Below are 27,826 nucleotides of genomic sequence, written 5' to 3'. Positions count from 1 at the left end.
ATAACTGGGTCTGCTTGTTTTCCATCCATCTTCTGCCACCTGCACCCACACAGAGACTATGAGTTCCATCAGAGTAGGAATTGTGGCTTCTGTTCATGCAATAAATATCCCCAGCACTCAGCTCTAGCCCCAAGGGCCTAGAACTTAGTAAAAGCTCAATAAATGTGTTGAATGAATAAAAGCAGGCCACCCATTCTTCACTTCTTCAAATTACCTATTTTTTTTTTTTTTTGGAATCACTCTTTTTAGGAGAAAAAGTGTGTTCTATTTTAAGAAATACTCAATGAAACAGCTCTAAAATCAGCCTGTGCTAATGTGTACTGCATGTTCCCTTGAATTTAAGAAAAGGGAATGTAAATATATTTACATCTATGTCTACATTTTCAAAAAGAAACAATGGAATAAACCAAAAAGCAATTTTAAAGTTACCTATAAAAAAAATGGGTTACTTACATGAAGGAGGGGACAGGGCAAACAGGATGAAAAGCTAGATTTCTCTCAATAAATCTTGCTTTATAATTTTGACTTTGCAATTGTTTTCTACGATACTGTATTAAAAAAAAAGCAAAAGCAAAAGTAGCATCTAATGATGGAAAGCAGTGACGTAACAGCTGCTCTGCTCTGACTCTGTTTGTGGTACCGTTAACTCTATGACAGATCTATAATACCCTCCAGTGGAATTTACCCAGTACAGACCAGTGTTCTCTGGAGGACTTGTTAAAGCAGATTGCTGGGCCCCACCCCCAGGGTTCCTGATTGTCTGGTGTGGCCTTGATAATATGCATTTCTAACAAGTTCCCACTGATGATTTTGTTGGTCTAGGGACTACAATTTTGAGAACCACTGCTATAGAAATCATTGTCCGTTTTGTTAGGTGTGATGATGCTATTGGGAGCTCAAGTTTATTAAAAATTTCTTCTTTGTTAAGACATACTTACTGATGAAATTATATCTGAGATTTGCCTTACTTGGGGGGTGGGGAGAGTTGGGAAAAGATTGGCAAAACACTGCTGACAGGTACATGGTGCTCATTATCCTAATCTCTCTTGTTGTATATGTATAAAGTCCAATTTCTAAAAAGTTAAATGAAACAAAATCAGAAACACAATAAAGACCAAAGCCGAAGATTGCAAAACACCAAATCTATATTTACATCCACATATAATAACATAACTTTAAGCTGAAATATATCATAAATAAAACAAGTAATGTCTACTGCTTGACAACTTAAGCAACAATTATAATAAATCAAACTGGAATGAAATAAATACATAAACAAAATCCAACAAATTGTACCTCTATTATATGTACTGTTGTCTCAAAAGGAGAAAAAAAAAAAAACATAAAACCAGTAGTTTCCCAATAGTTAATACTGATGGGCAAAAACATATTTTGAAGTACAGGGCTGTGAAAAAAAATTTGACATTTTTATGCATTTAGAAATGTGGTTGGAAAAGAGAAATCTGAAAGCCCCCAGAATTTCAGCATAATACAAATCGGCTGTTTTCAAATAGATTTGGTGATTTTTTTTTTAAATACAGGTTTAAATTTTAGCCCTCTATCATCACATATCCCCTTTAAGATTTACATTTATAGTCACAGCAAGCTGTCTGTAACACTCATTGAATTAGGCAAAGATCAAGTCAATCATCTTGCAAATGTGTTAATCTTCAAAAATAGGCTATAAAAGTGCAAAACTATGAAAACAAAATCTAGATTATGTACATATGGCTCAGCTTGTGGACAGGTAAAAAGGTAAATAGTGTACACTTTCCTGACACAAAGCACTTCATTGCAATGCCAGCAGACTGATCTCAAATTAGGTCCCCCTTTATAATAAAACACAGGAGTTAAGACTTGTATCAAGGACCTATCCTATTATGTTGCATAATGAAAAAACTCAGGATTTTTCCCAGGTTTTGTTATTTTAGGACTTTACACTTGCTCTATGGAGAAGGACAGGGCAAGAAAAACTAACAGTGCAAATTTATCTTTGAAACAGTTTCTTAATAAAATATTTTGTGGCTGTTAAACTCATGTACTACTGAATATCATCAGACATGGACTGCACATTAAGGGAACAGAATTTTAAAATACCCAGTAAACCAGTTGGTGGCTGTCTTTTCTTTTAAAACCCAAAAATTGCACGTGCACTGAGAAAAACGTTGCTGCTTCAAAACAACCAAAATGGGGAAAGGAAGACAACTGAGGTCTAGAAATAGATCCTTTCTCCCTGGATTCCCAGGGGTCTCAGCCAGCAGTTCCTTATTCAGAATCAACATGGTTATAATTAACTTTAATATAGTTAACCCCGGTGCCAAACACACCAAGACTTGTAAAATATAAAAGTAAGATTTACCAAAAAACTGTCACTGCCTTTAAAATTGCATCATGGTATTTGTAATTCACATGTATAAATTTAGCAAGTGTTTATATTTTTATACTTGTTTAGGCAAAGGCCCTCAAAGCCAAATTTTCCCCAATAAATGATTAATTTGACAGAAAACAAATTTAAATAACTCCACATATGGTTTGGTATTTACTCAATATCTGGCTGCTCTGAAATGCTTCTTAAACACACTTAAAAAAATTCTACAAACCATCACACCCTCAATAGAGTCGTGGCAGTTGCAGGACAATCTATGGAGGGAGCAGCTAGAAACAAGAATGCATCGTTTCCAGATGACATGCTGAAATTCACACAGTAAAAGGGTACCAAATTCAGAATGGCTGATCTTAATATATGCAGCACATATTGATAGAGGGTCAATACTTTTGTTAACAATTCTGTTAAGACAACAATAGACTGTGGAAGATTTAACATCATACAAATAATTGAGAATTTCTTTAAAAAACAAAACATGTATTTTAAATGAAGGAGCACAAGTAGCAGAAACTGCTCAAGATGAGAAAAAAATCAGAGATTAGAGAAAATTAAAACACATTGGAGGAAAAAAACAACACAGTATTTAAACAAGCAGGTTTCCAACTTATCTATTTACAGATTTTTTACCTGAGGTGAAAGCATTATATACTTTTTCCCCCAACCCGCCCTCAACCCCAACAATTTCTTTTCAGCAGCGCTCAAGTATGCAAAAAACTCCACTTCTTTATTTGGTCAATTATAAAAAAAATATCATCCAGGGACAAAATAGAGATTTCCAGTCTCCATTTGTGTATAACCCAACTGTTTCAACTATAGTTTTTATTGCTATTTGGTACAAAAGTCAACAGAACAACTTTACAAAACTTTAGTGTTCATCATGTGTTATATGTACAGTACAATCACAGCTTATTTCAGTAGCTTTCACCATTCGCTTTCTCAAAGGATGAACTAATGTAATTCCATGGAGAGTATGCATTTATATCCATCAAGACCTGAGGGAAAAGAGGTTTAAGAAGTGATTACGAGAGACCTTTTTTTAAAAAAGGTATAACAAACAAATAAAAAGAACCAAGAGGACCCAGAAATTCAATAGGTTCCACTGAAGCTCAATTTTCCAATGGAAGTTATCAGAAGAGTAAATAAATAATGAAGAGCTCCATAGGAGATGCTAATATATACGGGCATTTATTTAACCAAGGATCAGAATTCACATCCATTACACTAAGCCACCTATATAAGAAACAGTGGGACATGGAATAATCACCTCTTCCCCTTGAGAAGAGGGGGAGGTGCACTGTGTAACACTGTTCAGCCGACATCCAGTGAGTATGGACGACAAGCCTGGCAATGGGCCAGGTGTGGAAGGTCCTTCCTCTCAAGCTTAGCAAGTGGATGAAAACACACAGGCACACAGGTAAGGGGATCAGAAATGTAGGCAGCATTATGATGGGCACGCATCATGTGCCAGGAGCAAATGGGGAAATGACAAGTGGGCTGGCCCTGAAGCACCTGGAAGAGACTGTTAGGCACAGTGGGTGCAGCAGGAAGCGTGCTCCACGTAGGCACCTGCAAGCAGAGAAACCCAGGGAGGAGGAAACAGAGAAAATGCTGAACAAACAAGACAGTTACACCCTTGTCATTTCAGAGCCATTTTAAGGTGTGTGGAGCAAGTCATCATTTACCAATAATGTGCCCTTATAATCCATATTGTTTTCATTTCAGCACAGTCCTGTGCTGCTGACTCCACTTCACCCACTCACATTCTGCTATGGCACTTGAGGGGAAGAGAGGCTGTAGAAACTGCAGAAGGCTGATGGCTGTGCAAGGGACACCATTGTTTTTGCATCTGTCATCTCCCACGTGTATCCCAGTGAGAAAATGAAGGCGAAATTCTGCCCTGGACCTTAAGCATCCAGCAGGCAACTCAGGAAAGAGGCTGTCAGTGAATATATGCTGGTGGTTCTATGGGATACGAATTATCTGAGAAAAAACTAAATCTGTTCTATGAACCCCTATTTTTTCATGCAATTTTACAGTTAAGTCCTAGTATAACCCTTTAGGAGACATCATGCCTTCTACCCGAACTGAATAAACTAAATGCAATGACCACCATTGGTAAAATTACTTAAGTCTTATACTGTGGGGTTACTCTACAGTTAGACACATGTCAAAGTGACCTTTTACTTTCCCCTCTACCAGTCCCCATCCCTGGACAGCTAAGGATTTACAAAGGCTTTAAACAAGCTCTTAGAGGCTGGGGCACAGCCTTCAGTGGGAGAAAGGCTTGGGACAAAAACCAGGCTCCTGCCAACCTCGGGCAGAGTGGGGCTTTGGGGCAAGTTCCATAATTCAAATCTCAGTCTCCTTGCCGCAGAAGTGTGGACAGCACTGTCTAACATGGAGAGCAGCAAACTTTTTCTGGAAAGGGCCAAGTAGTGAATACTTTCAGTCTGGCAGTCTCCGCCACGACCACTTAGCTCTGTTGCTACAGTGCAAAAGCAATCAGACAATATGCAAACATGGGTGTGGCTGCGTGCCAACAGAGGTTTATTTACAAAAAGAGGTGGAGGGTGTGCTTTGTTGCACCCTGACCTAACTCACCCTGTTGTAAAGGCATTAAATGAGATCATGTTTATAAAACACTTTGGTCAATGTGCAGTACAGAGTAAATTCCAGCTATTATTACTGTTTTTACTATTATTATCATCACAGATATCCAGAGACTCCTCAGCACTGTTTTAATACAACCAGAGAAGAATTCAAAACTAAAAATTTTTTAAGTAATTTTACTTATATTAAGCCAAATGGTTTATTTCAATTAAATAAGGTCAACACATTATGTTTAATTAAAAATATACTCGCCTTTTTCCTCCAAAATAAGTCAAGTTTTTTTGTCATTTGGTCGATAATGTGCATTCCCAATAAAGTTCTCATAGCTTCTCTTCTGTAACATGCTGCTAGATAAGTGTTGATAGGTCACTGGCCTTTTTCCTGATAGAAAAAAAATGTAAAAGGATAATTAGGGTAAAGTTTACACAATTAGATAAGATGTATATGAGTTGTTAGAAGTTGATTTTCAAAATTCCTAATGCTGATGTTATCACAACATACAAGTTACACCATGGGCAGCAGCAGAAAGTATTTTAAACTTACAAACATCACGAACCAAATTTGTGTGGAAGAAAAGTGAAAAGGAAATACTCATTAATAGAGGGTCTGACTTTCCACATAGCTTTTTCTCAAATATAAAGACAAAGTTTTAACTCATGCCTGTCCATTTTAAGCCCTGAAGGGGAAAAAAAATTGATTAAAATCAGAAGGCAGCAAAAATTAATATTTCACCATGATTTCTATAAAACTCACTGGAGTGTGTCAAAGCAATTGTTTTTTAATATGGTATCCCTACCAGATCAATCACCATCAAGTTAAGGGTGCTGTCACTGCATGGAATGCTCAATTTGAAACTAATACAAACCGAGCGGTTTTAAAACGGGTTTTGTCTCTGCAGGGCAGTACAAGGCAGCGTGGCCCCACGCGGAGCTGTCATCTACTCAGGCTGGCCCAAGGACACAACCTGTGGCACCCTGCTCCATGCCTGTGCGCTCAAGTACGTGCCAGACACCACCACGACATGGTGCACAAGGAAGCACGGGCTTTTAAAGCATTTCACGTGCAAAATAAACCACCATGGGGGAATTTCCAAAGTAATCTCCAATACTAGCAACTTACTTCTGTGGAAAATATAAGGTTATTTTTAAAATCCACTTGCTATTTTACAAAGCCCAAGCAGACGGCTTACAAGACCGTTTAACAAGCAGTCCTTAGGTTGTCTGCCCCCGGGGCCACAAGCGCCCCACTTTATTTACCAAGTACCCCCTGCCCCTGCGTGGGAGGCACGTGATGGAGCTACCTGCGACTCCAGGTTAAGACACCGTTTTTGCTCTTAAGAGGAGGGGACAGCCCAGTGGGGTGGTAGGCCTCAAATTGTGTGTGGCACGCACCACAGATGTGCAAAGGAGGAGAACGCCAGGGCGAGGAGAGATGGGCCTAAGCAAAGCCCAGGAGCTCAACAGCAAGGAAAGGAATGGAGGAGGCGGTTGTTTCGCAACTTTTTTTTCCCCTTTTTGTTATCAACCCACTACGGACAAAAATCAAACGAACGAGAGATTAAATGCTAAAGATAATCCTGTGGGACAGGACTGCTGCGCTTGGGCGGGCATCTGCCCCCCCAAGAACTAACTCCGGCTAAGAGAGGCAATGGTACGGGCTGGGCACGCGGCGGCCCGGGCGCTACCTTCCGGCGCGGAGCCGGGCGCCCCGGCGGGCGCGCAGGGCGTGTAGAGCGGCCCGCAGCCGCCGAAGGACTTCGGCAAGGCCGGTGCGCCGGGGGAGTCGACCTCGCTGGAGCGGAGGAACCGCGACTTCGGGGGCAACACTGTGGGCGGCGGGCAGACGCACTCCTGAGGCAACAGGCTCGAGATTCCTCGGACCACGTGGTACTTGGGGAGGTCGTGGCCTCGTCGGCAATTGGGCCCGGGCGGGTCGGCGGCGAGCGTGAGCACGCTGGGCTTCAGTCTCTTGGGGAGTGGCTCGCCGAATTCTGCGCCGGGCCCGCCCACCATCCGACTGCAGAAATGGCCTCTCCCCGGAGCAGCCCAGGGGCTCTCGTTCTTCGGGGGGTGGTCGGCGGGCCCTCCACTGCCGAGGGCGGCCGAAGGCGGGGCTACTGGGAGGGGTTTTAGTTTTGTCTCCGGCCTTTTGGCTTTGTCTGGTGCGGGGGAAACACTGGTTTTAGGAAAGGTCTCCGACTGCTGCTGTCTGGGGGTGGCAGACCCTTGCCCTCCAACGCTCTGCTGGGGCCTGGGGGACTTCAGGTTGCTTGGGACTAAAGTGCTGGAGGAGTCGATCCCTGCAGGCGGCGGGGCTCTTCCCGCGGAACCCGGCTTGGCTTTCTCCGGGGGCAGAGACTTGGACTGCGCCGGGAGAGCCGACCTGGGCTTGGGTTTATGGAAATTAGGCAAGGGAGGCACATCCTTTCCCAGTAAAGCTGGTGGGCATCCAGTACGTCTGCTTCTCAGCAGAGACTTGTTTCTACAGTTTTTATGAATGTCGGGATTGTATTTATGCTCCAGTCTCTGGTGCATCATTAAAACTTCTGGATAAAAGGTCTTGAAGGTACAAAATGGGCAGGTGATACTAGGGATCAAACTCTTACTCAGAGAAATTGCTGGGCAATTGTGAAGCACGCCAAGGGATAAATTTAAAGGTTTTTCTTGGCAGTCCATGTTTGGCTTGTATTTGCAGTCTCCTGCCATCTCGATTTTGTTCTCTGTGGGGCTGACTTCGCTGATTTGGGTGGTGCTGCCCGCTGGGTGAGGGTGAGGAGTAATATCCCTTTCTGTGTTACAGCTGAGGTTATTTGCCTGAGGTTCAACTGTGGATCTCTTTTTTAACACGTCTAGGAAAGCAGGGGCAGGAGCTTTGTGCATCTTATCAGCACTGTCATCAGTTGCATTTCTGTTGAAATCCTGAGTATCTTTGTGTACTGGCAAGAGGACAGCACCGCCCAGAATATTCTGGAAGGGAGAAGGCATCTCCTTAAGTTGCTTTGCAGGTGGACTGCCTTTAGCATCTTTGGCACCCTCAAAAAATCTTTTCAAATTTTTGGTTTGCATACTGTCGGCGGCTAATAGTGCATCTTCAGTCTCCTGACCTTTACCGTCGCTCCTGATTTCCGGGGCAAGGTCAACCTGCTTATCCTTGTGATGTCTCTCCAAGTGATAGCGCAGAGATGTCTTCTGGGCTGCAGCATAGTCACAAAATTCACATTTGTATGGTTTTTCTCCTAAAACGAGAAATGTCGCTCTATTATAGAAGTTATGAAAAGCATCAAAATAGCTCTTTGGAAACCAAAATACAATCTTTTATAGACAGAATAAAGGGTTCTTTCCTCCCTTCTCTACCTACTAATTTTCATATCCAGGATTTCTCCTGAGTTGTTTTATAACCCCCTTACTGTACTGAGTATTTGAATATATGAATACTTGCCTTTATACACAGAAAATAAAATAGAAGCAGTACTTCAAACTTATCTCATTTAATCGTCATAATCTTATGAAGTAAATGTTACTATCATCTCTTTTCTACTGCTAAGGAAAAACGAGAGCACAGAAAGGTTGATAATTTGCCCAAGGCTAGAAGAGATGAAATTTAAGTTCACGCAGTCTCTGTAAACCACTAAGTCACAGCTGTTTCTACAATCTAAAGAAAAGACTGAAATGTATTCCCATCTCATACTAAATTATATATACACACATATATATTTATACATATATAAGCTGTGGCATTAAAAAAATAATAAAAGTTTTAATAAACGAGTGCGGGAATATGTAGTCATAAACTAAGCTACTAAACAAGTTAAAATGATAGCTGTAGTCAGCACACTATTCATTTATTCTGAAGCTATTCCAAGGATCTAGCAGTATATGTATTTTTAAAAATCAGACATGCATGTTTAAAAGGAAATCTATGTAGTTCTTTACCTGTATGCGTTCTGAGATGAATATTGAGGTAATAATTTGAACGGAAAAACTTTCCACAATAACTACACTCTCTTGAGGATGTAAGATGCTTTATTTTTCCTCCATCATCACTTTTATCTTAAAACAGAAACAAAAATATTTATGTAAGAAAATAGCTGAAGCACATAAGGCACACTGGCTTAAATTACATACATATTAAATATTTTTGATATAAACATTTTCTGAAAGCCTAAATAAAGAATTCTTACATTAGTGTTGGGGTACGTCCAAAAAAGCTAAAAACACACCACCAAATGTTGTCTTGAAGTTTTATCACCATAAATACATGCATGTGATTTTTTCTCTTCTGGGTGTAGAACAGTTCATTATTTAAGATTTAGAAACTTGTTTGCCTTAATCCCAAGAAAGATCATTTAACAGAGAGAAACACACAAACAGCATTCTGTCCTCAATACCATCAGAAACCAGCGGCACCTGGCACACTGAGGTGGGATCTCAGCCACTGGCTAGAATAATGAACTTTTTCAGATGAAAAGATTTAGAAAATGAAACCAAAATCGCCAATTCTTCTCCCAACCACGGGGGGGGGGGGGGGGGGGGGGGGGGGGTTTCTAATTTTACAATTAAGCAAGTTACCACTAGAGGGTAGCAGCTTAATATTTAAACAGAAAATTAAAACTCTTGGCATGGGGCAAACACCTCAGAAAGTTTGCCAAAACTTAGCCAAGTTCTAGAAAGCAGACAGTATCATCCACAGGCCACTTGCATGGGAAAAATATATCCTACAAATCAAAATCTGTTCCCAAGATGACAAGGCTGTGGTAAACAATCTGTCTTAAGTGCACTGAGTGAAAGGTTTATTTGGGACACTAATCAAGTGGTTTTAAGTCAACTACCAGCCCTCCAAAAGACAGACCTGTTACATTAAAAATACCTTCCCCAAATGAACATATTATGTGTCTACATAAACACCTCCTTATTTGCAGGTTGTGCTGTATACAATACGACAGCAACAAAAATCTGGTTCTCTTAACATTCATCATAATTAAACTCACCTTGCCTTGAAAAACTGTTACTTCCAATTAAAAGGCCTCTTCCCCACTTGTTCCTTATTTTGCGTACTAGATGATTGCTTTCAGAGCTCACGAATTTAAAAAGCACCTTATGAGCAGCACTAAGTGAGCCCCCAAGTACAATGAAAATCATCCAATCTCCCCCTTATCCTTACACTCCCCTCTAAAAATACTGTATTCACTTGTAAAACACAGACTATCCAGAACTAAAAAGGTATCAGGAAGACTTTTAAAAAATGATTTTGCCCTTTGATCTTCTTAAAAGTAAATCCAAAGAAAGGTAGGTTGATAGAATATTAAGATAAACCTAAACCAGAAAACCATCTAATATGAATTTAGGAAAATGAATTCCTTAATATGGAACACCCACACTTACCCATCATACCCAACTAGCTTGATTTGTATCTTGCTGTAATTTCCTATTTCCAACACTGTGCCAGGATTTATGGTATGTTACATCATATCTTAAAAAATTATGAAATGCCTTTATTTTAAAATAAAGGGTACAAAATTTCCACATCTACCTGGTTCCTGCTCTCTTAGCACCACCTTTGATTTTACAGTGCTATTCTTTAAACAAACAGGCTAATGACATCATCCTTGGGAGGTGGAAGACAAAGATGATGAACCAATTTTGCAAAGAGAAATCAGGGCAAAGAAAGATGAAGCAATTCGTAATCGGTCCCAAAACAAAGCAGCGGTAGAACCAGAACTAAAGGCAAATCTCGGCGCTCCCATCTGTTTACTGGGTATTCTGTCAACCCAACGGCCTGGTCCAAGTTTGCTACCAGATTGTTCTGCCAACATCACCGATTAGGATCTGACCATTTCATTTCTTTCAGAGCACTGGGGCCTCTCACAGGGCCCAATTATCTCCCCTCCACTGCTTGGCCCTACACAGTACAGAGCATTCAAAGGCATCACCTAGAAAACCAGACCTCTGTGTTTAAAGACCCTTTTTATGATGTCATTAAGACACCATAATGTGTTTCCTAGATTTCTGAAAATTGAAGATTTGTAGTATGCTAAGCATTAGGCTTCCTGTGTCCCAGAAAACAACACAATCTAAATATCTGATGTGTGAACCGTATCTGCCACATGATCAGAAACAGAAGTGAGTCCTGGCGGCTTAAGGGCAGGAAGAGCCCAGTATATTGTCTGGTCAGATTCATCTGTGCTCTTAATTCGCAGAGTTCTCAGAAGACTTCAAACACACAATAAAATTACACTAAAAGGAGAAGAGAGAGGCTATTTTCTTTTAACAAGAAATCACTTGTAAATGATATTGAGAGTTCTCAAAATTCATCTATGGTTATGTCCTACACATCTATGGTTTTTAAGCTGTCTTGAAGCAGCAAAATCCTTTATTCAAGCACAGCATTAAAATGGTATGAGAAACAATGGGGACTGCCCTGGTTGAAGTGAAGACAAGGCTCAAACAGATGTAATCCTTTACCCTCAATAATCCCACTGGGTTCAGGAAATACAATATGTGAACAGGCCTTCAGAGATGGCTTGTGTCCTATAAATGCTGTTAGTACACGGGAAATGTTACTGAGCAAATGAGATGGTTTTAAGAAACACCTCTGGTGTAGTAACACTCCTTGCATTTTATGAGCAAATCGTTTTGGTGACGATGGACATGAGACTCCGACATAAAGGACAGGATAGTGTGCAAGGCAAAACCAAATGGCTTCTCTAACAACATTCATGTTGAGACTGATAGCCATTCCCAGTACCTTTTGTGATCACCAGACATCCATTTGGAATAAATGCATGAAAACTGGGCCTTGAGAGAAAGGGAAGTATATTGTATTATATAGATAAGCTCAAGAATGCTGGAAAAACTTAAGTCAAGGCCAAGGTCTCTCAAGCTCGACACTATTGACATTTGGGTTCTTTGTTGTGGGGGCTGCCCTAGGCATTGTAGGATGGTTAGCTGCATCCCTGGCCTTGACCCACCAGATGCCAATAGTACCACTTCCCCAAGCTGTAACAATCAAAAATGTCTCCAAACATTGGCACATGTCCCTGGGCAGGGTGTGTGTGTGTTTGTGTGAACTGTCGCAGCTGAGAAGCACCACTTTAGGCCGATACAACAGTATACTGTGTGCCCTTTGTTAGCAAAATGTAAAATGATGGCATTTTCAGAACAAGAAGATACTTTGATAGGCTTTTTTAGTCAACCCCATTATTACAGAAATGAGAAAATTAAGAGCCTGAGAAGTTAAGTGACTTACCAGGGGGTTACCAAAAACAGCTGCACTGGAACCCAGCTCTCCAAACTCCTACTACTTGCCAGTGTTGTTTGGGCTGAGAACAGTGAGAGAAAAAGCATGCAATGGTGCAGCTTACCCAGATGGAGGCCTTCAGGAAGCCCATCCTCAGATCCATCTTCAGAACCACCCTCTCCTCGGTCAGGGGCTCCGTTTTCATCCAGAGTGGTGGTGAGGTCCGGAGAGCATGTCCTAGGCTGCCTTCCCTCCACTGGCATTGTTGGTGACTCAGTATCCATCCTCCTGTCCTTTTTGTGTACCCTTGAGTGTAAGACCAGCTGGTGGTAGGTTCTGAAAGCTTTGCCACACTCGGAGCAATGTGTCGGCTTATCTTTGCTACCGGATGATTTGGGATCTGCATCCACGGAAGGCACTTCACCGTTGGCATGTCGAGGTTTCTCCTTATCTTGTGAGAGGCCTGCACAATTGCTTCTATTTGTTTTGGACCTTCCAGAACCTTCAGGATGGTTTTTATTTGCGCTCCAAATTTCTCCAAGTTCTTCTTTATCTGAACACGAATCATCATTGTCGGTACTTCCTTCATGCCCTGGTTCCTTGACTTCTCCTCGGCCAATGGCAACTTTTCCTTTGGTAGCCAACTGCCAAGCCTGATAGGTGATGAATGGATCGAGCTGAGGTATCCATTTTGTTGGCTTCTTATTGTTTTCAGGATGAGATTTTGGTCTTAAGTTTAAAAACTGCAGGAACTCTTCCTTCGTTGATGGTGCTCCTCCCTCTTGAGAGTCTGTCTGTGTATTTCTGGGAGCGGAAACAGTTTCTTTGGCATGCATCTTACTGTGTTCAATGAGACCTTCTTTATCTAGATATACAAAGCCACAAACCATGCAGATTTTATAAGGACATGAGATGCTTTCAGCTGCATGCTCCTGAACAACTTCATTGATTGTTACCGGACTTTCCAAGCCTTGCTGTAGTTTGTTTCTAGCCCCCGATTTGCCAGTATGTGTTCGCATGTGATTTTTAAGAAACCAGGGCTCTTTGAATCTTCTTCCGCATACATTACATCCATAAGTGAAGGAGTCCTTATGTTTCTTCATGTGGATCTCAACATCGAAAGCTACTCTAAATGTCTGCCCACATACTTCACAGCTAAATTCTTCATTTTCTTTGCAATTCTTGTCCTTGAGAGGCTCTGTTCTCACTTGACTTTTATCAAGAGGACTAAGATATTCCGCTTCAACACGCAAAACAGCTGGTTCACAAAGTATAGGCCGATGTTGCATTAAGACATGTTTATTAAGATCTTCTGAATGTGTGAAAGTCTGATTGCAAAACATGCAGTCCAATGGCATATACCCTTCTACTAGTTGGATTATGTTTTTTTCTTGCGTAGCTCTGAAAGGAACAGTGGCAGTTCCCTTTATTGACATGACATCGTCCACCTCCATCTGAGTTCCAAGTGAATTGCCAATAACTTCTGGTCCATCCATGTATACTAAGAGGGATTGAGTTGGCATCCTGCCTGCCTCTTTAGATTGTATATAAAATAAAAATCACCAAGTTTTGTTGGGGAGTTTCTGGAGTTGGAATAAGGCCACTTGTTAGACTTGTCACTCACACCTCCAGCAACCCCGGGCTTCAAACCCAGGGCAAATATTATAAAAGTTCAAATGAAAATGGATATTCTTCTAACTTCTTTCTTAGCTTCAGAAGTTTTAGGAAACTCAGTGAGACTGTCACTGGTTCTTTCCACACACAAGGCATACAGGCTTGCCAATGCTTTGTGTCAAGTATGAATCAGCACAAAGCATTAGTTCTCTTTGTCTCTATAGAGTATGGGTGATTCAGTTGAGCAAGAAGTCAATCCCAGCAACCTTGAGACAAGGGATTTCCAAAACCTAGAGGGAAAAAACAGAAACGTTAGCTATACGTTAATCTCAAAGGCTGGAGAAAGGTCTTTTCCATGTAGCAGAGGAGCCGGGATTCAGCTGCTTCACTGTTAATATTACACCATTAAAACATGCCTGCTAATTAAATCATCACCATTTAATCCAATCAGTACACTTATTAAATCGCTAGCATTTCATTCCATTAAGAAACTTAAGACATGATGTTTTACTAATTTAAATCCAGTGTAAACTTTCAAGATAGACTATGTTAAATTTAGCTAAATATGATTTAGAGGCCACAAAATGCACACGAACAGCCTCCACAAATCTGAGAACTGAAAGAACTGTTAAAAATAAGATGACAAAATTAAAGCATTTTAGGTACAATTTTAAAAGCCAGAGCGTCACATTCTTTTCTATACAAATAAATATACATACAACAGGAAACAAATGCCTAAGGCACAATCTGTGATTAGACGTACATGGATCAACAATCTAAGCACACAAAGCAGGAACGCTCCCCTAAAACCCTCATTCAAGAAATACAGAGCACAGAATGGGGCTCACCATGGCCAAGGTCACCTTAATACCTTTTCTGTCACTAGATATTCTAAACCTCAACCTACTGTCCAAATCCCAATTTGCTTTTAACAACTTCCTACCTTCAACAAGTATCATAACAAGATTTCATAATATTACCCAAGACAATCAATCAGGAAATATATACATAAAGCTACTCTGTAAATATCCACCTGTAAAACAAAATCCTCAACAAGACTATTTCAACATGGATTGGTCCTTAATCAGAAAATGAATCCCTTCATTATTGTATCTCGTTTTTCATGTTATGTGTTGGCTAGGTGAAAAAGAGATTACTTGATTTAGCTCTACAGGCTCTGATTTAGAAGCTAATTTTCCCTGTTGGAGAAGCAAACTCTAAAGCCAATACCCTACAGCTTTATGACAAACATAGGAACCGTTTTTAAACAGTCCCAACCGCATTAACTTTATGAATCCTATCCAAGAAAACAAAAAGGCATGCAAACTGCTCCCTTCAGTCCATGTTCAAAAAAACAAAAACAAAAAAAAACCCTACTTTCCTTCTCTGCACTTCCTCAAAGAGCTCAGAGAAGAGGAAACATTTCTTCCCCTTCTTCACACTTTGAAAAAAAAGAAAATTTTCATGCTCCTTATCTTTAGTTTTGAGTAACACAGATCTCTGGCATAAAGCTATTCTAAAGACTGTAGATCAAATATTTCAGTAGAGAGAATGTACTGATATGTTTACCTTAATTTCTCAGTTTTTCCTTTGTTGCAACCACAATGGAGGATAAACACATGGGCTGGTGACCAGCTTTGGTGTGCTTTAACATCCAGATTCTAGTCCTGGCTAAGTCATAACACAACCTTAAAGATGTCACCGCCATGGACTTCATCTTCCTTACATTCATGCAAGTTACTTGTTTCCAGAAGCAGATCTACATTTATGGATGGGCACATTCAAAAGATTTTCAATGACTCCACTACTCAGATGTGTGAATGATAATTTAGGTTTCTATGTCACCGTTGCTCACTCAACAAATACTTACTGAATGCCAGTTTGCTAGGCAGCATTTTAACTGAAGAATTAACGGCATGTATTCTAGAAAAGCAGTTATCAAACTTTGATGACACTGTTTTCACTGGCCAGCAGCTACGTGAGAAACAATCCAATGAGAGTTCTATAAAAAGTTACATGTATTATTTCAATTTAAATAAAGAGTGCCCTTTATTCTAGAGATCCTTCCCACTTTTTGGTGCTAAAATACCCTTTTTATAAAAAAAAAAAATGAAATTTGGTGGCAATAGCAAAATAGTGGAGTTTTATCTTTTTTTTAATATCCTTATTTGGTAAAATCAGCATCAGTCCCCATGTCAAACCCCAACATTATTTTTTTTTCTTGTTTATAAATCTGACTAGTTTTGTGACATTTTTTTAAAGTCCGGGAACCCCATTTCTCTATAGACTTCCTTTCCAAAAAACCATGGAACCCTCTACTCCACGCAAACCCAATCTCTGGATTAGAAGAAATATGTGGGTATATCACTATTAATTCCCATGCAGGGTAAGAGCATAATTTAGTTATTGGAAATGTTGAGACATTTGTCTTAGACAGATGGTTACAACTTTTCTATCTGAAAATTTCAAATATCTGGGTTCAGTAAGTCACCATCATCTTCTGACTCAAGACCTTAGATGATTTCCCGCTGGGCTTCTTTTACCATCTTTGGCTGCAGTCAACTCCTGCTCCTCAGGTCCTAGAGGGTCTAGTTCCCTGTCTGATGGCCCACAAAGACTCCTTGCGACAGCCTTCCTTTCATCCTGTCTCTTGACTTATTCCCCACCCCAAGTAAGACTGAAGCACTTTCTCTGGGGAAGCCAAGCCCCCCAGGTACATCTGATAGCCATTAACTGTGCCCACCTATCCTGAGAGGACCAGCCTACCTTGAGATGAAGCCAATCTTACAACCCTCCACCAGCTCCAGCCTGCCCCCAACAGGCACACTGTAAGAGTTCTCAGTACAGAGGCCCCTCCCCAGAGGCTCCTACCCTGACCACTGTTTGCTGCAATTTTGCTGTGATAGTGTTTATTTTGCTTGCTTGTAACTGTCTTTTTTCCACCACTCCTTTAAACTAAGGTCTTTAAGAGCACAGACCTCATTGGCAATGCTCCCGGCTGCCCCTCAGCATCCTAGAACAGGGTGCCTGGCAAGGGTGAGGCCTTCAAAAAACATTTGGTGAATAAAGGAAAAAATGCCACCTCCTTAGCACAGGGGGAGAATCAGTACACCCATCTCCGGCCATGGTCTGCAACTGTAAATGATCTCACATTAAAATTAACCAGAAATGTTCAATAAAGCATCTACATGGCTACCTATGGCTACCATCTAATTACCATGCCTGCAATTTCAAGAGCGTAATTTTAAAAAGTGAGTCATGTGTAATCATACCATAAAGCTGACCATTACAGGCCAAACAGCATCCCTTGGATTTATACACACGCTCCTTATTGCCCCCCACCCACCCACCCACCAAAAAACATGCTTGGCGCACTAGGGAAATCTGATAGCAAATACCCTGGGCTCAACTTAGTAGCTATAATGTATGTAGAGAAAACACTTCTTTGGCCTAAAAAGCAGTAAGCAATGCTTTAAACCAGATCTGTAACACTCAAAACCAATTTGCTAAGCAAAAATCTAAAACGTGGTTTTAACATGCAAACAGCCTTCCCAGAGCCCTTCAGCTTTTTGTAGTACAGCACACAGAGGCCAACGGTAAACTGATGGTGCTGCTGAGAGATCAAGTAACTTGTCTTTCTTGACAAAGAACTGGAGGGGAAAAAGAAATTAGAATCCGAATTTCTAAACACTCTAAAGGGCTTTAGTCTGCAGGAAAGTGAGCATTCTGAACACAACTGACTAAGCATATTGAGAGGTACTTCCCGAAAATGTTTTTCAACATTAAAAAAAAGATTAAACTTCTTCTTAGGTAAATGACAACACAACTTTCAGGCAATGGTTATTCACTACAATCTTAAATCTTAAGAGAATACTAGGGTTTAATTTATATAGTGGTTATTTTATCAAGGTATTTTTTAACCATAATCAAAACCTAGTAGAAACCATATAGCTGTAATTGTCACTAAATCAGACTGATGTTCTTTCTTTAGGTCAATTCTTTTTTTTTTTTTAATGGACATTGATTTGTCACTAAAGCTACTGTGACTTCTACCAGTAGATGTGGAAATTAGCAAATACTATGCTAAGATAATGTTAGTGAAAAGTACAATAATTTGGGCAACTAAGGTGACCTTGCATCCATTTGCTGAGAGCTGGAAGTATTGTTCTTTATACAGAGATGTACTCAAAGTGTGACCCTTCCCAGATGGCAGGGCAGCTCCTATCAGCAGCAGGTTATCTTACATTTCTTGATATGGAGCATTTATCTACTATAGTACGGAGCAATAAGGTATTGCCAAAAACATATAAAAGTTCTATTTATAGACAATCTGCAGCATTCCTGCATATTTACTTTTTCCCAAGTTCACAGTGCCCAAATTATTAATTACTAAATGATCATTAAACTATCCAACCTAAACAAAACCACTCTCCTTTAGCCAATTCATTTGGATTCTTAAAACTACAAAATGATCACCAAGATCTGGTTAGGAAACACACAGTTTTTCTACAAGCTGTCCCCATGTATTTTACACATATTTGTTCTTAATCTGACAAGTGAAGAAAACTCTACATAATAATCGACAATGACAACCAAAACCTGTAACTTTAAATCCTTCAACCTATTTCAAGGAAATCATGAAGGTCACAACTCATGAGCTAAATTAAATGGTCACTCCAACTTTCCTAATTTAGCTATGGGAAAAATGTGGGGAAAAGGTAAGTGAATAAAAAAAGCTGAAATATTCAAATTGTATATCTCCAATATGATAACCTACTCTATGAGACTTTTGAAAGGCAAAACTCTGGAAGATCCTATAGGAAATAGTCTTATTTTCTTGAAACTATATACAAATGCAACAGAGCTAAATAAGATTAGAGACCAAGGTACTATAAAAGTATAATCATATTAGCATATGAGTGTCACAATTACAAACTGCCCAAATTCAATCCAAATCAGTCAAGGTCAGTTAAAGATATGGCCTTAAATATGAACTAAAAGCACCACAGATTAACTTTCAGTTTCAATATTACCAATATTGATAGGTACTATTATAATATAAATTGACTTTTTACTTGACACGATCTTAAACTACAAAGAGAAAGGGAAAATAAAGAAAAAATTTAATTAGCAAGATTAGGCATTGCTACTGATGAGTTTCTGCTACCATCACTACCTAACCAATACAAACTTAAATTATTTTGAAGATTTTAGATAGGATTAACTGCACCTAAAAAAAAAGAAATTTCAGTCAAATTAAAAAATAAACTGTTTTATCTTCCTCTGTGACCTTTAAGTATCTACATATATAGATATGCTACACATATGTATGTGTAGCATATACATATATACACAAATAACTATATAAATATATAACTATTACTACGTATGTGTATGTACATATGCAAATAAGTATGCCCACTACACTACATCACTTTTTCCCGAAAGTCAAATGATGAGTATTCTTAATTATACCCAATTTAACTAACCTCAGATTAAATGCAAACATAGGCAATGCCTTTTAAGGCATGAGGTCTTTCTTTGGCACCATTTACACATTCCCCTCCCCTATCTTTTGTGAAATGAATACTAAAGTTGTATGCCTGGCTCTTTCAAGTCACCTGCTTGCTTTCAAAATTAAGAAAAAAAAAGTGTCCTTTCATAACTGAACACATTCACTGTTTGAGTAATTTATATAACTGGGCTGAAAAAACTTATCCACAATGTCAAAATCTCCCTTCAGTATAACTGAACTGTTTTTTATTCTGATTTGATTCAATTAGGAAAACTGAAAACAATTATTCTAATACTGTTCAAGAACAAAATATTATCTGGACTCTAGTTCCAATCCATGGAACTACGTTTTAAATTCAAAAAGGCTCTAGATACACTAGAAACTAATGAACAGCAAAACACAAAACACTACAAGAACCCATTAAAAAACATCTGACTCTGGGGTGGCTCTTCTGTATAAGAGAGGAATGTCCAAGTTTAAAAGTAACTTTGGGAAGGCTTAAGACCAAAGACTAAGGAATTAAACTAATTCTCTCATTTAACTTACTCAGCTGTCATTTCAGGTTTAGTAATTTTATTTCTCAACTTTATCATAAAATTACCAAACGGGCCCCAAATTTCCAGTAACTCAGTTATGCTGTTACCCTGGGCAGGAAGTACTGGGGATGTTTAGAAGACTCAGTCAACAAATGTTCAAATGTAAAGTTCCTTAAAGACCATTCCAACGTTAGGCATGAAATTTGCAGTGATAGCTGGGAGGGACATCCCCTCTATTTATCTAGAAGATAGGTTCGTACAATTGAGCTTGCTCATTGTGAGGTGCAGATTTTAGTTAGAAATGGTCCCTATCCTCCCACTTCCTTAAAGTCAGAGTTCTATCTGCCCTCGTCATCTAAAGTCAAAAACCTTTGTTCCACATACCACTGCAAATACGTCTAAATATATTACTGGTTGGAGAAAAATAATCCAAACCCTTCGAGTCCTAAAAGCCAATATTTCAGAACACTTTCTATACCATGCCCAAAATAAGGCCATTGAGTTATGTTCAATCATCATACTCCCCACACCCGAATTTAAGAAATTTCCTGCTGTCTTTGTGTAAGACATTCTTTCTTCCACGTGCTTTTAAACTAGTTGACACCCCTCCCCCCAAAATGTAGAGATGAGGTGTACAAATCAAGACTTCTCCATTGTCTCCTGGACTTAATTTACATGCTTTCACAAAATTTCTTTATGGTTTACAATATTTAATAGGATTGGGATTCTTCTTTTCTCAGTTCTACAGCTATTCTGTAAATACCTTGCAGGTTGGTTGTTTTTTTTCTTTTTTAAATGCCTCAGCAATTCTTAAACTATTCTATATATTCCAGTTGCAGGAATTGAACTTAAAATCTCAGTTTATACAACTGAATGTCTAATGTTTTTCATTCATACTGTGTAATTCCAAAACTTAAAAACATATAGTTACTTTTACATCTATGTATCCTTTACACAGGTAAAAATAAACATTAAAAACAACAACCACCACCACTGCTCAATACTTCAGCTGTATCTTTTCACTTCATTTATTAAACATACTGCTATTAAGCTGAATTGAGAAATTAGGAATGAACTATTCAAAATAAATGACACCCAGCAAAACTTAAAAAGCTGTAGCATACAGGCCGACCATACTGCTGCTGCCATGTACGAGATGGAACAATCTGGTGGTTTTGTTTTTGTTTTTGTTTTAGCAAATGGAAACGAAGCTTCATATAAAACTTTAAAAAGCTCCAATCATACTTTCAGAAGAAAGTCAGATAAAAGTAGATCTTTTTTTTAAATAGTGTATCTTATGCAGTCAAGGGCCATTAAAACTACTCTAAAGGTCTTATCATCCAATATCATGTTGGTGACAACTGTGAGAAAAGAATGTAATTTTATAAAGTGGGAAAATAGCACATCTTTTGGGACCCCTGAGGCTCTAATCAAGCATCGCAGAATTAAGAGTGCTCCTGGGCTGGGTAATGGCAACCCTGCTGTGACAAAAACATACCATTTTATAATAAATGTTGTTAAAAGAGAAAGAAGTGATTAGGATTTATCTGAAATGAGGAGATAGAGGGACTTAGTCATTGCCAGGCCATTATATTCCTTAATTATTTCATCAGTTTGAAAGTGACTTGATGATTAAGCCTTATTTTCAGATTCCTCTAAAAACATCCACTGGAAGGGAAACTGGAGCTCCTATTCCTCCCTGAAGTTACTCCTGCCAAAAATGGAGGGTTACAAAGAGACTGCAAATCCACCTCCACCTTAAAAGTAAAGGCAAAGCTAAAGCCTTCACTCCTCTCTCTTCCTCTCCTACTACCTGGTGGGGGGGGGGGGGGTGAAGCTGTATCTAAATAGATCATTCAGGGTGAAGGGGAAAAATATTTTCCACAAATTTTATCTAGGTGGTGACTTGGTTCCCTTTTTTTGAGTAAGAAGTGAAAAGGAATAATATGAGCCCAAGGCAAGTAAGTGCTAAACTTCGATCTCACGAGTTATTAAAAGACAAGGCAAAAGGTCAAACTGCAAAGTGTGAGGAAGGTGTTGTGAAGATAAAAGGATTCAAAGCAGTTGAACACTGAAAAAAAGTGTCCTTCACTTGTAAAAGTCGTAATCTTTTCCTCTACTTCCTCCTCCTGCATGCAAATAAATGTGCAATTCTAAAGAAGTGGCCTTCCTTTTCACTCGAAATAATTCCAACTCCAAACAACCAGATTATTATCCCTACTGGAGCAGACAGTTCAAACTATGTCCTGTAACTATTGACAACTTGGTTTAAAAATAAGAAGTCACTGCCTCTTGAATTTCATACTTATATAACTGATTAAAATTGGCAGCAATTTGCAGGGGGGGTGACCTAGACAAAAGCACCAGGATTAAAAAAAAAAACAAAAAATACCCTACACTACAACAAAGTAGTCTTTGGAACAGTGAACAAAACAGTATCTAAAACAATCATGACTTCTCAGAAGGGAAAGAAGTCATCTACCATTAAGGACACACCTTAAAGTTCTTAGCACACATTAACTAAGCAAGTACAAACTAGTGGTTTGACTATTGGATTTTTCAGACAAAAAGCAACTAGGTTATTACTTTGTGCCTGTCCCTTCAGACAAATAAAATAAAGGCTTTTGAGAAACTCTAGATCTATTACTCGTTCTCAAAGCACTATAAAATTTAGCAATCCATCTGTTCAGTACAGTACAAGATGAACATTTTAACACATACCAAAGAGAAGGTGAAAGGCCCCCTGAGACCCCTGCCTAGCCCACCAGGCCACGCCGGCAGCTGTAGTTACCCTGCCTTTTCTTTTGTTGAGCTTAATCTCATGTCAAGCCATTCAAGCAACTCAAAAGCGATGAAGACATAATTGAATCAACCTGAACTAAATCAGACCTAGGCTTCTTAAAACATACAGAGTAATGGTTTCAAAACGATCTAAAAAACTAGGAAACGCGATACGCGGTAGTACACACGGAGGTCAAGAAGATCTGATCTCAAGCTACCCAGTGGACCAGTGCCACCGCCATTTATTTAATACGTGTTTAGGAATGTTCAAAGCTTCAAGCCCTATAGGCTGATTCAGAAAGATAAATCGAGGATCAAGGAATTTCTAAGTGGAAAAACAGCACGCCAAAGCCTTACGTCTTGAAATGACTTCTCTTCTTGGAAAAAAAAAAAATGGAGACAGAATGTAAAAAAAACAAGTTTCTGCTGCTCCAAGTAGGAGCAGGATACTGGGGGTCCCAGAAGTAGCCACTACTGACTCCTTCCCGCTCCTTTAACTAAACATTGCAGAGAAGTGCCCACCCCAGCCACTCCCACCCCCCAACCAGCCCAAGAATGCGGCTTTCCGTCCTCGGAGGCCCGACCCTGAATCCTAAAAGCATGGGTTCCAACCCGGGAACTGAAAGTCGTTCCCTATTCCCGGAACCCTGATGCCGGCCCACGCACCCCGCTTGCCAGGTATTGTCCCCTCGGATTGGGACGCCCCTGGAGGCCACAGACCCAGCCTCTGGGGCCCCCAGATGCGCACCCCTCCCGGTCCCATCCCGCTCGCATCTGGGGGCCGAATCCAGAGCCGAGAGGGCTCTGCATCTGAAACTGCGCGGTTTCACCACCCGGCGCCTCCTGGCAGAAACTTCCCTTTAAAAAAAAAAAAAAAGGAAAGAAACACTTTCAGGCTAACGTTTCAATCCCTGCGGCCCTTCGGAGTTCCTAGTTCCACTTTCAGATGGCTTTGGGTCTCCCACCAGACTGCGAGTTGAGATATTCTTTAAAGCGTCTAAGAGCCATCCAAAGAGTTAGATTAAAAAAAAAAAATCTTAAAATGGAAAAAAAAAAACACCTTATCACACACATCCAGAGAACGCAACCGTGTACACCAACGCTCAGAGATGGGCAGGCGACCCGGGACTCAGGCAAACGGATTTGGGGGCGCTGGGGAGACTCCCCCGCGGCGCGCGTCGGGGTCCACTGAGAGGCCAAGCCCCTCCCCCGGCCCCTATAGACGCGCACTCGGCCCGGCCAGTGTGGACGGTCCCGGCCATTGTTTGCGGGGAACGCCTGTTAGGACGCATTGTTTTGGCTGTTTCCAACTTGCCCCGGCCCCTCCTGGGCATCGGCGGGGACCCCGCGCCCACCCACTCCCCTCTGCCCGCCCCCCCCTCAGGCCAAGTGGGCCAACTGGGAGACCTGCCGGGCGGAGCGACCCAACTTTTCTGGAACGGACCCCACGCCCCCACCCACGCAGCCCCCAGGCGCCCTCCCGCTCGCCCCGCCCGGCCCTCCGCTCCCGACCTAGAATATGGGGAGCCTCCCCCACCCCAAGCCATCTTGACTATTCCAAAGAGTGAGTGTGATGGTACAACATTGTCTGTACACACCAGGGGCTCGCCCAACACCTTCTCGCTAGTGGAATCGCTCAGAAGCCGGGTGGGTGGGGGGCGCCCTAGCCGAGCGGAATAGAAGAAGCAGAAATGGGGGGAGGAGGGGCGGGGCGGGATATTACCCGCGGGGGGGGGGGGACAAGATAACGAGGACCGGGAGACTCCGGGGCGGCTCGGGGGGACTCCGGCGACGCCGGCGAGTTACCCCGCCCCGGGGACGGCCTCGGGGGCGCCCTTTGGGGCTCGGCGCGGGCGGGGGGCGCGCCCCCTTTACCTGCAGCTCCGGCTCCTCGGCCATTTCCTCGCTCGGCGGCGGCCGGGACTGAACTGACACCACACGAGCCAGCCGAGGTTTGAATGAGGAGGGAGCAGACGAGGAGGGGAGGGGGCGGGGAAGGCAGGAGGGAGGGGAGGCGACGGGGAGTTGCTCTCGGCCTTTTGTGCGGACACCTCCCGGATTCCACGCCCGCACCCGGCCCCCCAAAAGAGACTGGGGGTCCACTGGACGAGTGGCGAAGCCATCCCGTGGGGCGCCTCGGGACTCGGCGCCTCGAAGACCCTCCCCAAAAGGAGCACCCCCCCCCAACCCCACCCCCGCCCGGAGAATTTGGGGGCCGGGCTCACCTCGGGTGCGGGACTAAGGTGAGCGGGGCGGGGGTGCGCACGGGGGGCAAAGGCGCGGGCGCCCCCTACTCGTCCGCGCGGGGACAGTGCAGGCGCGGGGGGTCCCTAGAGCCGCCGGGGCGCGGCGCATCCAGCGCTGGGGGACTGTTGGGTCAGAAAGTGTTCAGGGAGCAGCTGTTGCGCCCTCCCTCGGCCCCGCCGCTCGGAGACGCCCCGCCTCCTGCCTTCACCGGCCGTCCCGGCCCCGCCTCCGCAGCCACGCCCCGGTGCCCACGTGATCAGCGCCGGCGCTCCCCCTGCCCCGCCCCCCGCCGCAGACTCCGCCTCCGGGAGGAGCGCGAGCGGACCAGCGCGCGCGCTCCCGGCTCTCGCCCTTCGATTCCCGCGCACGCGCCTTACGCCGCCCCGACGCCGTCCGGCTCAACGTGGCCCGCGCGCGCCCCGGCGGTTCCAGTGACAGGTACAAGGGGCGGGGGTGGGGGCACGAGGGTGGTGCGCAGGCGCAGAACCCAGTCTCTTTCTTCCTCGCCGCCTCCCCCGCCCTCCCTTGCAAGGTGTGCCCAGGCGAGGGGGATGGCTAGTGGCCCGAACTCCTGGGTCATCCAGAATAACAAACAAAAAACCCTGACGCTTGTGCGGGAGGTTGGAAGGCAGCTGTGTACAAAACATACGTTTTCAGCCTTTTTATCGGTGGTGAAGTTAAGATGATGAAAAATAAAAACTAATTAGTAACCGCATAAAGCCATCCTTTAATTGTTGTGATTTTGCTTCCTAAAATGGATTGTTTCCTGTTACAACTTGAGATTTCTAAACTTAGCCTAGGTTCCAAGAATCTATTTGGTTTTGATAGGAACCCACTTGAGGATGAAATAAGGCTTAAGGTGGGGACAAAAAAAAAAAGAAAGAAAAAGAAAAACCTAGTCTTTCCCGATCGTCCCCAGTCCAACTCATTTTAAGTGTTTCCCAATTGTACTTTACCTTGCCACCCCCCCCCCCCCCCACACACACACACACACAAAGTTAAAGATTCGGAAGACCTGTGTTTTCCCTCATTTTTAAGTAACCTTCCGAGGAGGAACCAAAGAAGCAACAATCGGATGCACTAAGCTTTCTGCCCCCAAATGAAAACGAATGCAAATATGAAAGGGAGCTACAAACAAAAGAGCCAAGTATTTTTTTTTTAATTGGCCTTAGGTTTGACCAAAATAGAAAAAAAAAAAACCTTCAAATGAGGCATTTAAATATAATGTACAAATAATAAATAAGCCAAAACGGTCAAAAAAGCACTACATAAACGATGTGGAGCTGGTGAGCAATGCAACCCTTAATACATAGGAAAAGGAATTTGAGAAACAGCTCCTTAACAAAAGGGAAGAATTTGCTAAGGGTGATGTTTCTCTGCCGTTTTATATACAACTACTAACCACCATATATGGCCTGGTTAGTAGTTTTTTAAAAAGGAAGTGAATCAATTACTTACTCACAATTAATTAGCAGTGCCAGAGGTAGATTCTTAAGCAGCACTATTTTTTTTTTCCACTCAGGTACACTGACAATAATCATTTTTTAGCACTGGGTTTCCTTTTCTCACTGAAGATACTTTTCTGTAAAATATGTCTAATAGCCTTGTAAGTAGTCATACTGTAAAACAGCCCCAAAATATACTCTTCATAAACAAGAAACTTCATTTAACTTATCAAAACAAGTGACTGAGAGCACTGCTACAAAACAAAGAAACAATGAGTAAGTGGGACCAGGTTCAGCCTCCACAGAAGTGTAGCCTCACTCTCCATGTTAATGGATAACCTTTGAACTCTGAAACCTTGAATGCTGTAAACACAATAGCGCTGATCGTTGGAAATCCTAGTGTCAAAAATGAGCAAAAGGAAAGTCCAAACTTTTCAGTAGGAATAGGGGAAACAATCAAATGTTTTGACAAATAATCGTTTCACCAAGAACAATAAGCCTCCCTGCTCTCAGGCCTTGGTGCTGCTGAATTGTTTTCTGAGCAAAATCGGTTGTGCTTTTTCTCCATGTCCTCACAAAGCCATCACTTTGTTAGCATAATAGCATCACAAAGTTTGTTACTGTTTTTCCCACCCCACCCCCGAATTAAACAGAACATATTTTGTTGTAACTTTTTAAATGGAGAGATAATTGTATAAATGGATCTGTCTCCTAAGAGTTTTATATGTGATCCTTATGTTTGAGCAAAGAATCACAAAGAACCTTATTCCTGGAGACGTGCCAACACAACTGGGAAATGGTTGCAAAATTCTGCCTGAGACTCTGACTGCTAGGTTACAAATACATACTGTGTTTTTTAATGGACATAGAGTGATCTGCAATTGCCTCGAGGCTGTCTGTGAGACACTCTTTTCCCTTAGAATGTAAGAATCACATATTTAAGGTTTATTTGGAAAGGATGTATAGTGAAAACAATTAAAAATGGAAACTCCAAAAGTAACATAGCACTGGGAACATTTGGTTTTATAATAAAAGCGAAGAGCTCATTATTGTAAGAATTGAAAACTGAAACGTTGAAACGTTGATCTACATATACTTAGCTCCACCCACTCTAAAGGAGTCAGGTGCTGCAGAAACAGCGACAAGAAAAACAAAGAATGAAGCCGGAAGAAGTGCCCCTCCAATGTGAACTGATGCTCTGCACATGTTTCTCCGGGAGAGAATTAAAAAAAAAAAAAAAGCCCCACTTCACCTCTTTCTAATATGACAGACATCAGCTACACCTCATTTTTTCCACAATTATCCAAACAGACACTCCTTAAGACATCTTTCCCAGTGTTCGCTTATAAAAATCACACCATTATCTCTGATTTAATCCCGGCCATACGAGGCCTCTTCATGTAGCTAACATGATTCTCTGCCTGCCACGACATTCTCATGTCTAATAACATAACAG

The 27,826-nt window shown here is 41.6% G+C and overlaps 1 protein-coding gene across 6 annotated transcripts in view; it reads right to left on the bottom strand.

The window, feature by feature from the left end:
- Positions 1-1,127: 1,127 nt before the first annotated feature.
- The window catches only part of ZNF217 (zinc finger protein 217), a 41,283-nt gene continuing 14,584 nt past the window's right edge, over positions 1,128-27,826 (bottom strand). For 2 of the 6 annotated variants that reach the window (XM_077113693.1, XM_077113666.1), the window contains 5 exons: positions 12,357-14,136; positions 8,929-9,045; positions 6,681-8,231; positions 5,249-5,377; positions 1,128-3,378 (listed from right to left, as the gene is read on the bottom strand). In XM_077113693.1, coding sequence (XP_076969808.1) covers positions 5,268-5,377; positions 6,681-8,231; positions 8,929-9,045; positions 12,357-13,755 — 3,177 coding nt within the window. In that variant the 5' untranslated portion in view covers positions 13,756-14,136 and the 3' untranslated portion in view covers positions 1,128-3,378; positions 5,249-5,267. Of the gene's footprint in view, positions 3,379-5,248; positions 5,378-6,680; positions 8,232-8,928; positions 9,046-12,356; positions 14,137-23,738; positions 23,979-24,276; positions 24,356-24,553; positions 24,846-24,903; positions 25,153-27,826 lie in introns of those variants that run through there. The other 4 variants (XM_077113684.1, XM_077113659.1, XM_077113675.1 and 1 more) reach the window with 4 other exon arrangements.

The sequence above is a fragment of the Tamandua tetradactyla genome, chromosome 1 (genome assembly GCF_023851605.1).
Source record: "Tamandua tetradactyla isolate mTamTet1 chromosome 1, mTamTet1.pri, whole genome shotgun sequence".
NCBI lineage: Eukaryota > Metazoa > Chordata > Mammalia > Pilosa > Myrmecophagidae > Tamandua > Tamandua tetradactyla.
This window is presented reverse-complemented; position numbering and strand designations above follow the sequence as displayed.